General features: G+C 31.0%; 2 protein-coding genes and 1 pseudogene across 2 annotated transcripts; 2 read left to right on the forward strand and 1 right to left on the reverse strand.

Annotated features, from left to right (window-relative positions):
* The first annotated feature begins 490 nt into the window (after positions 1 to 490).
* On the forward strand, positions 491 to 1714 carry LOC130723720 (uncharacterized). Its single transcript, XM_057574881.1, has one exon. It carries the CDS (start codon positions 491 to 493, stop codon positions 1712 to 1714), a length of 1224 nt encoding a protein of 407 aa, XP_057430864.1.
* A 1755-nt stretch (positions 1715 to 3469) lies between these two features.
* On the forward strand, positions 3470 to 4534 carry LOC130723815 (uncharacterized; annotated as a pseudogene).
* Positions 4535 to 9202: 4668 nt separating this feature from the next.
* On the reverse strand, positions 9203 to 11171 carry LOC130733560 (protein VAPYRIN-like). The gene is made up of 2 exons (XM_057585784.1): positions 10449 to 11171; positions 9203 to 9792 (listed from the first exon to the last, which is right to left on the reverse strand). The coding sequence occupies exons 1-2, from the start codon at positions 11073 to 11075 to the stop codon at positions 9391 to 9393; spliced, it is 1029 nt and encodes a 342-aa protein (XP_057441767.1). The 5' UTR covers positions 11076 to 11171; the 3' UTR covers positions 9203 to 9390.
* Between the last annotated feature and the right edge of the window lie 2427 nt (positions 11172 to 13598).

Genomic DNA, 13598 nt, shown 5'->3' on the forward strand with positions numbered 1-13598 from the left:
TTTTAAAACCTCATTTAAAATAATTAATTACAATTTAATGCATTGACTATTTATTTTAGGAAATTATTATTCAAAATTAATTGATTAATTCCTTCTAATTCCTTATATAAAAAAAATTAATGACGTGAATCCCGTATTTTTTTGTTTTAAAATAATTACCATTTTTAAAATAAAAAAATGTTTTTAATAATTAATTACTTATAAAATTCATTAGCTATCTATTTAAGAAAATCACTATTCGAAATTAATTATTTATTTCCTTCAATTTCCTTATATAACCCACTTAATTATATTAATTTTTTTAATGCTAATTATTAAAATTCAATAGTAAGATGAAGAAACGATGCGCATTAATGTCAACACAGAATTATAATTTTAAATTTCTATTTCTAATTTATTAATAAACTTATTCTTCAAATAATTTGTATGTACTTATTGCTTTCACGTATTTAATTATAAAAATAAATTAATTAGTCAATTTGTTACAGGTATGTGTATAGTTGAGTTTCAAAAACGAGGGCTACCTCATGCTCATATCTTGATATGGTTGTCAGAGGGTGCAAAATTGAGAACAGGGAGCGACATTGACAAAATTATATCAGTAGAGTTATCAGACCCTACATTGTATCCTTCATTATCAAATGTTGTTTCAAATTTTATGTTGCACGGACCATGCGGTTTAGCAAACAAGTCATCTCCATGTATGAAAGTTCGGCGTTGTAAGAAATTTTTCCCAAAGGACTACGAAGATGCAACAAGGATTGACGAGGATGGGTATCCAAAGTACGAGCGAAGGCAAACTAGAATAACTATAAGCAAAAAATGGGTCAATTTGGATAACATATATGTTATGCCTTACAACCCACAACTTCTTATGAGGTATCAGACCCATATCAACGTTGAATATTGCAATAAATCAAATGCAATAAAATATTTGTTCAAGTATGTGAACAAGGGTCCTGATCGAGTTTCTATTGAAATTTCTAATCATGGAAAAGACACAAACGAAGACGAGGTTGTAGATGAGATAAAGCAGTATTATGACTATAGGTACTTATCTCCATGTGAAGCAGTGTGGAGAATTTTCCAATTCTATATTCATGACAAGTGGCCCCCAATTCATAGGCTAGCCTTTCATCTACCTAATGAGCAGTCAATTACCTTTAGGGATTATGAAAGAATAGATAGGGTTGTTGAACGAAGTGAGACTCTTGATACCATGTTTTTAGCATGGTTTGAAGCAAACAAAAAATATCCAGCTGGTCGAAATCTAACATACGCAAAATTTCCTCAAATGTTCGTTTACGACCATGATGCAAGGTTATGGAAACTCAGGAAACAAGGTTTCGCAATTGGAAGGTTGACTTATATCCCTCTTGGTTGCGGAGAAATTTTCTACATGAGACTATTCCTCACTATTCAGAAAGGATGTACGAGTTTCAATGATGTGAAGACATTTCATGGGCAATTATTTGAAACATTCCGAGATGCATGTTATGCTTTGGGATTGCTAGCTGATGACAAGGAGTTCATAGATGCAATTAAGGAATCAAGCAAGCTAGGTTCTGGTCACCAATTAAGACGGTTATTCGCTACTTTGCTATTCATGTGCACAATGAGTATACCAGACTTGGTTTGGAATGTTACATGGAGGTTACTTGCTGATGGAATCTTGCATGAAAGAAGAAGACGACTTCAAATACCAGGGTTTTGAAAAATTATAATTTCATTTGCTTTAATTTTTTTATAAAATTCAAATTTTAGTAAATGATAAAAACATTAGTACACCTAATTAATGGTTTAAAAATTCATTAATTATTAGTCAATTAATAACAAAAACATTAACTACAAAAAATCTGTTCCTTAAAAATAAATGAATTTTACACACCTATTTAATGTGTTTAAAATACATTAATGTTGACTTTAAAAAAACATTAATATTAGTTAATGATCAAAACTTTAATTTCGAATATTCTGTTACGTTTAAAAAAACGGTTTTAAATATCATTTTTAATGATTTTAATTCAAAATTATAAATACACATTAACTCCTTTATTGATTACATTTAAAAAAACCGCGTTTATAATTGATTGTCATTTAATGTTAGTAAATACATTAATATGTATATATATATATTCAACAAAATTACGTATACATTAAATTAATTTGATTTACAACATTCAAATTTTAGTCAATGATAAAAAACATTAATACACCTATTTAATGATCTTAAAAATAATTAATTATTAGTCAAATAATAATAAAAAGCTAACAAAAAACTTCCGTTCATTAAAAAGAAATGTATTTTCAACACCTATTTATTGTGTTTAAAATACATTAATGTTAGTCAATGATCAAAACTTTAATTTTGAATATTCTTTAACGCTTAAAAAAAGGATTTTAATACTCATATTTTAATGATTTTAATTCAAAATTATAAATACATATTAACCGCTATATTTTTTATTTAGAAAAACCGCGTTTATAGTTGATTGTCATTTAATGTTAGTAAAAACATTAATATATATTAAATGATAAAAACAAAACAAAAAATAATCAATTTACTTTCAAAAAAAAAGGTAAAAAACTAAAAACACTAATAGCTTGGTTTTTAATAAATTGATGTTACTCAATTAATAAAAACATATTCATTTCCTTTTTTATAAATATGGTAACGTTAGGGACGGTATTTTAAATACTTTGATTTTTATTCATTGATTTTTACACAATGCTATAAAGAATAAACACTATATCTCATTCATTAAAAAAATTTAAATATACCTATGTATTAATTTTTTACTACATTACTTTTTACTGAACTAATATTTACACACAGCTACTAATTTTAAAATGGATTAATGATAAATTGTTTCATGGGCAATTAAAAATCAACTTTTACAATTTTTTCAGGACTAAATATTGAAGATGACCAGTTGCAAAATTTATGTTTGGCTGAGATAGAGAAAATACTTCAAAGAAATGACAAATCTCTAAAAGAACATAGTTGTCTGCCCTATCCAATTTTTGATGATGTGGCTACAACAAAGAAGAAATGACAAATAAACATACATCCTATCTAACAATGATGACAACAAAACAGAAGGGTGTATATGACAACATAATGCAATCGGTGTTGTTTGATAGTGGCAGATTTTTCTTTTTGTATGGATATGGAGAAACTGGCAAAACTTTTGTCTGGAATACATTATCTGCAGCCATCCGTTCAATGGGTATGATTGTTCTGAATGTTGCTTCAAGTGGAATTGCTTCTTTGTTGTATCCGGGTTGTAGAACAACATATTCTAGATTTTGCATTCAATTGCAGACTGATGAAACAACTACTTGCAACATCAAACAAGGTAGCTTAAGGGCAAATTTACTGATCCGTGCCAAATTGATCATTTGGGATGAAGCTCCTATGTTAAATAAGATTTTTTTTTAGGCACTTGATAGGACTCTGCGCGATATCATGAGACAGGAAGATGAAAGCAACATGGACAAACCATTTGGCGCTAAGGTTGTAGTTATTGATGGTGACTTTAGACAAATTCTTCCAGTCATTCCAAAAGGTGGAAGGCAAGACATTGTATCTGCTACAATAAATTCTTCTGATCTTTGGAAACACTGTAAAGTTTTAAAGCTCACTAGAAACATGAGATTAAGCACATCAGGATCACCAGAGCTTGCAACAAAAATAAAATAATTTGCTGACTGGATTCTCAAAATCGGAGATGGTGATTTCGAATCAAATGAGCCTGGTGAATTAGATATTGAAATTCCTGAAGATCTTTTGATACAGGATAATGAAAATCCACTTCTTGACCTGGTTGATTTTGCATATCCCAATTTGGTGCAGAACATGAAGACTGAATTTTTTTTGGAAGAACGATGCATATTGTGTCCTACATTGGAATGTGTTGAGAAGGTTAATTATTTTATTCTTGATTTATTACCAGGTAATACAACGGAGTACTTAAGCTCAGATAACACTTGCAAGTCTGACGAGGACACTAAACTACAGTCAGAGTGGTTTACTACAGAATTCTTAAATGATATTACATGCTCAGGAATACCAAATCACAAAATAACATTGAAGGAAGGTGCTCCGATAATGCTATTGAGAAATATAGATCAAGCAGTCGGTTTATGCAATGGGACGCGGCTAATATTGGCTGATCTTGGAACAAATGTTATAAAGGCCAGTGTAATAACATGAACCAACATTGGAGAAGACATTTTCATTCCAAGAATGGACATGGTTCCATCTGACTCAGGTTACCCGTTTAAGTTTGAAAGACGTCAATTTCCGATCAGTCTATGCTTAGCAATGACTATAAATAAAAGTCAAGGTCAGTCATTGTCCCACGTTAGCCTATATCTTTCTCGCCCGGTCTTCACGCATGGCCAACTGTACGTGGCTCTCTCCAGGGTAAGATAAAGAAAAGGACTTAAATTATTAGTGTTGGATGAGGAAGAAAAAGTGACAAAAACTACCAAGAACGTAGTTTACAAAGAAGTGTTTGACAATATATGAAATTTGTATTTTAGCTTTTTAAAAGTATGTAATCAAATTTTTTAATTTCAGCAGCATAAGAAATTACAATTTGTTTTTATTCAATATTTTTTCACCATTTGTTCTGTGATATATACAGTACGAAAATATATAAAATTAATGTCATCACTCTATAAAGTCTTCAAATAGTATACGAAATAACCCTAAACGTGAGTCTTTAAATCAGAATACGAAATTAACCAAAAATAAATACAAATAAATTATTCTTACAGTTAAAGTAGAAATAATTTGAATTTTCAAAAAATGAAATCAATGCATAATGAAATTTTACGTATTCTAATTTAAACTGAGATTTTAATCTATGAATTGACATTACCATTAAAACAGATGTTATGGGTGAAGTAACGCACGTCGGAAATTACAACAGATTTGAGCGGAACTGAGTCCATACGCAGAGCAGAGACATTGAAATTGAATCTCAAGGGTAAGTTTGCTCTTATCAATAACAAATTAATATTATTAATTTCTCTAAATTCCTACGAAAGAAAATTAACAACTTTTATTTAATTTTTTCCCAGCAAAAAAATTAAATGTTTTTTATACGGCCAATTTGTCGACGAATTGGATGCACTTCTAAATTCAGAAGACAGCAAACATGTTGTTATTATCATATTGTTGGGAGTAGTAACAATTCATCAAGATACAATTGATTATTTTGAGCAACGAACAAACATAAACTTCTATATAATAAATCAACATGTTCAAACTTAAACTTACAATCGATTGCTAATTTTTTTTTCACGGGAATATAAGCTAACTGATGGGTTAAACTGCACTAAAGTAATGTTCAATCCTGACATTCCACAAGCAGTGTCCTACAGAAAAAGGTATGTGCTGTGGATTTCATATTACTTTGAACAAATTTAGATGACAGATAACAACATAATTTTTGTTTCTTCGCAGATTATTTGAGTGTGACGCAGTTCATACTCAAGTAATGAACGTTGTGATTGAAAGATTAAACGTTACTGAAAAAAATGAGTTTCTGACGCTTTTTCCAAGCACAAGGATTAAAAATTTGGTTAAGCAGATCGGCATGTTCTCATCACTTTTAATTTAATTTATTAGACATTGCTTTTTTATAAATAAAAAAAACAGACATTGATTTTCATTCAACGTTTTAAATAAATAAACAATTACCTATTATATTATTAAATTAGTATTAATGAATAAATTATTAAATTAGTAAATAAACATTTTTTTTTGAAAGCAAAATGGATATTATTAATAGAAAGACCTGAGCCAGAAATGACTCAAGGTAGAACAATACAAGTGTAAGAATTGTCTAAAAACATATTGGCCCAAAAAACAACCAGAGAAGTAAATAAACCCACCACCAACCCACAGAATGACAATGAGCATCACCCAAGACAAGGCCTCATTAAAACCTTGTTAGGAAAAACCCAGTGGGATAAAAACCTACCAAGGAAAAAGAGTACCACTGTTTTGGGTGAGTCATTCTGCAACTAAACCAAAAACAGTACATTTACTGCCCATAAAAATAAGACGTATCAAACACAGCCACAGTCCTTCTCTGGTCGAAATCCTCTAGCTGAGAGCGAAACAACGAACTGAAAAATACCAGCACCAACGTCATCATCAGTAGCAATTAGTAAATAAACATATAATGTTAGGATTACACTAAACAAAAATGTGTTTTTAATAAAAAATTCATGGGGTTATAGATTTTTAAACACTAACTACAAAGTCAAATACTTATTAAACTAAATTAATAATCACATATTATAGGAAATTAATAACATATTAATAATAGGATAAAATATCAATTAATTAGACCATAAACTCTTATACTCTTTCATTGAATTTAATTGCTTTAAATTCATAACGTTATAATAGGAAACAAATATTTTGATACACGTTTTGAACATTTTTAAAAAAGATTAATTCATAGTCAACAGTTAAAACAACAGCTACTATATTCAATTCTTAAAAAAAAAACGTTTTTATTGTTTTGTAAAAAAAATGCTGGAACACTTATTTAATGTTTTTTAAAAAACTTAAATTTTAATAAATTGAAAAAAATCTTTAAAAATATATATCGTATTTAAAAAGGAAATAAAAAAGTTCAGCAACTTAAAGGTCTTTTAACGAGTATATTAATTATCATTTAATAAATATAAAAACTCTTATATAAATGTATTTAATGCATCTTACATAGTGTGTTTTATATTCAGTTATAAAAACAGTATACACTATAATCTCTCCTTTTATAAAAATAAAGTTTACACTATACCAATTTAATTACTTTTTCTATATATAAATTATTATCTAAAAAAATAACAACAAAATCAAGTACAATCATTTCTCATTTAAAAAAACATGTTACTGAGTAGTGAGTATGTACGTTTAAAAGTATTACATTTACATATGTTATTATCACTATTAATCTAACAATCAATTGTAACTACAAATTTTTCTTTTTGCATTTTATTCATTTCTACAACATACAATATTCATTATATATGCCGCGATTAAGAAAATTGAGAGCACAAATGATTGGTATTGCAATGACTGTGAATGTCATTCAGCAGCATACTCCGACGGAGCACAATATTATTGTGAAAAATGTAACAAGCATATCACTCCTACCATACGGTAATCTCCAGATTGCATAAATAGATTAATTTGTATAATATTCAGTTTATTTAATTATTAATGTTTGCATCAGGTACAAATTGTTGCTTAATGTTGCTGATAATAGTGGATATGCAACGTTTACCGTTTCTGATCACGAAGGTTGTTATCTGATGAACATAAAAGGCAACGAGATATTGGAAAAAATGGAAAAGGTAAACATAGTCATGTCAAAAAAAGATACATATTCATTGCTCACTTAACTCATAATATACTATTTTTTCATTTTAATTTAAATGCAATGTAGACCGAGTGCATGGAACACCCCTCACAAGAAATTGTAGATTTAGTGCATAAGGAATTTCTTTTCAAGGTTGAAGGGAAGGATAGATGCAGAAGGTGGTTTAAATCAGCATTTAACGTCTTGAAAATTTACAAGGACCCACAAATAATTTCAAAATTCAAAACAAAGGTAAAATTTTAAACTCTTATTGCTAAATAATGATTATTTATATCTACATCATGATTTTTGATATTTCCGATTCAAATGTAAAATCTCTGACTGAGGTATTGGTCATCACTATTGTAAAATAGGTTTGTTTTAGACATTGGTCATCACTATTATAAAATAGGTTTGTTTTGCAGACAATCACTAAAAGTGGTAAACGAAACACACCTCCAGCTATAGTTGAAGACTCCAACACACATATTAAACGTCGTTCATACGATGGTTCCATAATAGAAATTGTTGGAAGTAAAGATGCAGAAATGTTGAAAAAAATCAAGGTTTCAAAGAATTAATAGCATTTCCTTAAGATTGTTTACAAATAAATAGCCTTTGTGCTAAAATTTCACTTTTATGTCTTTACCCACGTTGACAATTTTTTTTTGGTAAATTGACCTCGGTGGTCACTTTCAAACATTTTGACATTTTTTTTTCGTATATTGACCATGTTACTAAAATATTCTATAAATCGTTTTATGTTTGTAAATCTTCGTGCATAAACCAATTTAAATGTGTTTTCGACCCTTAAACACATTACTTTGCAAAAAAAACACCTACAACACAAATGTGCAAAAAACGAAAAAAAAACATACCTATATAGAATAAATAAAAAAAAGATATTAATTGTTCAATAAAAATAAAAATAAAATCCAAAATTAAATTCCCCGTGCAAGGCACGGGTTAAAAACTAGTACAAATATAAATATGTAATGTAATGGGCTGAAAGTGTTTGAGCTTCATTGGGTTGGTTCGGATTGATTGGTTTTTCAATCCCAAAATCCGATACCAGAACCATTGGTGATCGGATTCAGTAAAAAAAAAAACCGAACCGAACCAATGATCCAATCCAACCCACCATAATATGTTCGGTTCGGATAGGTTTAATCGGATTCGCGGATCGGACCATACCCGCTTACACCCCTAGTTCAAACTATGGAACACATGTTTTTTTTGGGGTCAATTCTGTGGGACAATGTTGTTTCTCTCGGTTCACATAAGCCCAATACCTGCCCTCTTATTCGGACTTGAAGTGGGTGGAGGTCCGACCCAATAGAAATGGGGACCAAGTACTGTCTGACACACAAATTAGACTATCCCTTGTATTAGTGCAAACAAATTTTATCACACATTTCAAAATAAAGAAATGAAAAAAACTCATCATTGACATAAAAATTTGTTTACACACGTACCTGATATTAAAACACACTTGCATACTCTAACATAATCCAATGTTTCACATATTGACTCAATTTCAAAGTAAGAGCATCCCAATAGAAACCAAATACTGACACACATGTTCGACTATCTCATTGCATTAGTATAAACAGTTGTTAACATACATTTCAAAATAAAATTTATAATGGAAGAAATTCATGTTATAATTTGAGGTAAAAGTTTCTTCACATACATAACTTGCGCGTATTCAAATTTCAAAAACACTGGTGTACTCTAACATAACCCAGTAACTCCACTCATATTGAGTCAATTTCAAATTCAGAGCAACCCATCTATAAAAGCATCATCTGTAGTTACCCAAATATATCTGTCATATATATCAAATAAAGCAACCCAAGATTCACGCTTACCATCGAGTCAATGCAATGGCCTAACAATTTTATTAAAAACATCTAAAATTAATTAAAATTTTCACATAAATTATATCTAATGAGGCCCAAATTGTTTTCTATCTTTGATGACAATATACATACGCCACTGCTCATAATGCACCCTTGCTCTTAAGCAACTGATATATATCATCATGTCCCCAACCTCTAGCCATGAACAAAGGGGTAGCACCCCCGCTGTTCCTAGCATTAAGGTTCACACCCTTGTCAACCAAAATTTGAACGGTCTCGAAATCGCCACCCTCCACAGCCATATGCAGGGGAACATGACCTTCCTCATCCTCACATTCTAAGTCCCACCCTGCTTCAACAAGCATCAACACCACATCCTTGTGCCCTTTACAAGCTGCATAATGAAGCGCCGTCAAACCACACCGGTCACGGTAGTTAACACTCGCAGCACCTCCTCGTAACAGGAACTCAAGTTCCCGCACGTCTCCGCGCCTGGAAGCCTCTAGTATTGCTTCTCCTTCCTCCATAAACACCACCACTTCCTGAACACAAATTATTTCAGGAAACATCTTTACAAAACGACTAAAAGAGTAAAACGTGTGCAATAAGGAAAATGATTTCTAAACCCGTTTACAATGTTGACATTCAATAGACATATGCAGTTTCGAACAGGAAAAATGACAACACTCCGCGGAAATTAAATTGTAGAGTATTTTGAAAGATACATTTTAAAAACTAAATTTCGAATTGTATTTTAAAAAATTACATTCAGAATTTCAATTTCTCAAATGTATTTTCCAAAATGTATTCCATATTTTAATTTACAAGAGAATGCACATTAATGACGGTCAAAATCTCAAATTCGCAATAAAATGCGTATGTCGATTGAATGACGCGCAAATGTTTGGACCATGATACTATGCTCATATGTCAAAACAGGAGTTACATGTCACTTTAATTCATATTCATATGGGTTATGTCATATATTACAAATTCTATTAAGAATTGAATTAAAAACCATTAGATAGATCTGATTGTAATATGAGGAAAGAATTTAGAATCAAAATCACTAAAGTAAAAACTAAGATCAAAATTATTAAAATTTGTCCATTTGTATTCATTTAGCTAAAAGAAAAACATTGGTTTATAATGTTAACATGTAGGACAAAAAGGTGAAGGAATCATCCGCCACGTGTACCTCATCACAGGCGAGGAAAAGATCAGATCTCACTGGCCCGTGAACTCTCAACCCGGCCTCAAGCAGAAGATAAACCATGTCATTCGGATCAGCCAACTCGGTGGCAACTCGGAGTAGCGAGTCAGACTCAGCAGGGGGCAAATCCGCGAGCGCCGGACGCCGCCGTCTGATCAAGTTCCTGACAGCCTCCAAATCCCCACGCGAAACGGCGTCGTGGAGGAGAAGCGGCCCCACGAAAGCCACCTTGAGTTTGAGGTCGATGGTGGAGAAGTCTTTGGGGCGGGAAGCGAACCATGAGTTGATGGAATCGGGGTGAGTCGGAACGGACGAGTCGGTGTTAAACTCGGCGGTTTTGATGAGGAAGCGGTCGGAGGGGGAGCGGGGGTAGGATTGGGGGAGGTGGGGCTGAGGCTTGAGGATGACTTGGAAGGTGGCGGAGGAGAGTGGGGGAATGAGTCCACTCGGTGGGTTGACCAGGAACTTGTTGGGTGATGAGGTTTGGATTTTGAAGGCTACTGGTGTGGTTTGGCTTAAGGATCGGAGCTGAATTGTGGTTCGGCATTTGCAGTTCAGGGCGAACTCTATCTGAACCTCTGAAGGTTCGCACACTTCCACTAGCCTCTCCATTTTCACCAACACTGGTTGTTTTGTTATTGTTGTTCAGTTGTTGTTGTTGTTGTTCTATGTTGATGCGATGGGGATGGCCCTTCATCATGATTGTTGATGATATATATATATATATATATAGATGAGAAAAGAAAAGAAAAGAAAAGAAAAGGGTATCACGTGACCATGGAATATGCTAGAAATTTTACCCACGTGACACCCAACACAAAGCTCAAAGCTCTTCGAGATGATAAAGTCATTTAACATGACTCGTTTGGTGGTCAAGATAGGATAAGAGCATGATATGATAAAAGATTGAATAATGACAGAAAATTGTTTCATGTGACCATTAAATATGCTAGAAATTTTACCCACGTGACAGTCAGCACAAAGCTCTTCAAGATGATAAAGTCATACAACATGACTTGTCTGCCAGTCAGGATATGATAAAAGCATGATATAATAAATGACCGGATAAGGATAGGATATGATAAGAGCACAATAGACTCTTATCCTATCATGCGTTTGAGGTGGACATGATATAGATATGATATGATAGAAACAATGAAAAATGTATCAAATTTTCCTTTGAAATAAAAAATTTATAATATTTATGAGCTGTCCTCTCACGATAATTTCTATCATAACTCCTCCCCATGATAACTTTTACACATGATAGGATAAAGAACACCCAACACAAAGCTCTTCAAGACGATAAGGACCCGTTTGGTGGACATGATATGATATGATATGTGAACATGATAGTAACAGGATATAATAAGAGCAGGATAAACTTTTATCCTATCCTTTGTTTGAGGTGCACATGATAAGGACAAGATATGATAAGGAAAAACGTATCAAATTTATATTTGAATAAAAATACATTTAAAAATTAATCATTCTATTAAATTTAACTTTTTATACATTTTAATGAATGAGTCTATATTTTAAAATAACTAAAATTAATTTAAATTTTATTAATTAGCTTATTTTATTGTTTTGACGATAGCTAATATTTTAAATAAAATTATGCAATTAATCAATTGGTTTTCACTTAGTTCTAACATGTGATAGTTAACAATAGAAGGTTGGTCTCAAGGCTGTTTTTTTTATCTATATAATCAGTTTTCCTTTCGAAAAAAAAAAACAATAGAAGTTAACTAAATTAAGAATATTATTATTTCAAAAGTACTTTATATTTAAATTATGAACTATTATATAAGTAGATAAATGATTTTAAATAATAGGAGATGAAAATAGAAAATTAGTCTATTACTGTTAAAAAATCAATATTTGGAACCAATTGGTTTTCACTTAATTGTGACACGTGATAAATAAGAAAAATTAACTAAATTAAGAATATAATTTTTTTAAAGTAATTTAGATTTAAATTATTATATAAGTAGATAAATATTTTTTAAATAGTAGGAGATGAAAATATTAAATTAGTCTATAACTATTAATAAATCAATATTTGTACCTGAGTGGTCTATTTTACTATTTATGAATAATAATTTTGTTTATTTGTTATTTTTGTTAAATTATTATTATAAATTATGTAATATTAAAATAAATTAATTTGGAGTTAGGATACTGAAAGAAAATATAACTCCGGTATCCTATCCTGTTCTATCCTAACTCCCCCCTCATGATAACTTTTACAGATAATAGACAGGATAGGATAAGAGACAAGATAGTGTTATCCTATCCTGCTGGCGCAACAAGCAACGGATAACAACGGGATATGATTATTATCCTGTCATATTCTATCCTGTCCTGACCACTAAATGTGTCCTAAAGTTATACAACAAGGCTCATTTGGTGGTCAGGATAGGATAAGAGCATGATATGATAAATGATTGGATAAGGACATGATATAGATATGATATGATAGAAACAATGAAAAATATATTAAATTTTCCTTTGAAATAAAAAATTCATAATATTCATAAGGAAATAAAAAATTCATAATATTCATAAGCTGATATCCTATCCTGTCAGGATATAATTTATATCCTAACTCTTCCGTCAGAATAACTTTTACACATGATAGACAAGATAGGATAAGCGACATGATAATATTATCCTATCTTGCTGGCGCAACAAATAACATATTACAGCAGTATATGATTATGATTACTATGATCCTATCTTGTCTACTTATTCTATCAACCAAATGGGCTCGTGTTAAGATTGATTAGAAACATAAGCTAGTTTAACATGTTAAAAAGCCCTCTTTCTTCACGGTGAAGGTTCCATGTTACATCACTTTGGTGTTGGACCAACTTTGGTGCAATATTATATGTGATCCTTATGATTTCATCATAATGCTTGGTCTTCAAATCTCCATTCCGTGACAATATATTTCAAATTGAGAACCTAGTGAAATAAAATTTCCATGGAGAGGAAAAAGCTAAATAAACTTGCAAATGGAGAACAAATAGTAAGAATAACGAAAGAGAATTTACAAAGTTAAGAGGAGGTAAATAGAGAAAGAAGTTTTTTTTGACCGACCCAAACGACAATCAGTCCATAATTATATTG

The sequence above is a fragment of the Lotus japonicus genome, chromosome 1 (genome assembly GCF_012489685.1).
Source record: "Lotus japonicus ecotype B-129 chromosome 1, LjGifu_v1.2".
Classification (NCBI taxonomy): domain Eukaryota; kingdom Viridiplantae; phylum Streptophyta; class Magnoliopsida; order Fabales; family Fabaceae; genus Lotus; species Lotus japonicus.

Bases quoted from the DNA above. Each gene is read 5' to 3' on its own strand.
- LOC130723720 (XM_057574881.1), top strand. From the start codon at position 491: ATGTGTATAGTTGAGTTTCAAAAACGAGGGCTACCTCATGCTCATATC.
- LOC130733560 (XM_057585784.1), bottom strand. From the start codon at position 11,075: ATGGAGAGGCTAGTGGAAGTGTGCGAACCTTCAGAGGTTCAGATAGAG. The intron at 9,793-10,448 runs GTACACGTGGCG...ATTTGTGTTCAG, and splicing joins TTTTCCTCGCCTGTGATGAG to GAAGTGGTGGTGTTTATGGA.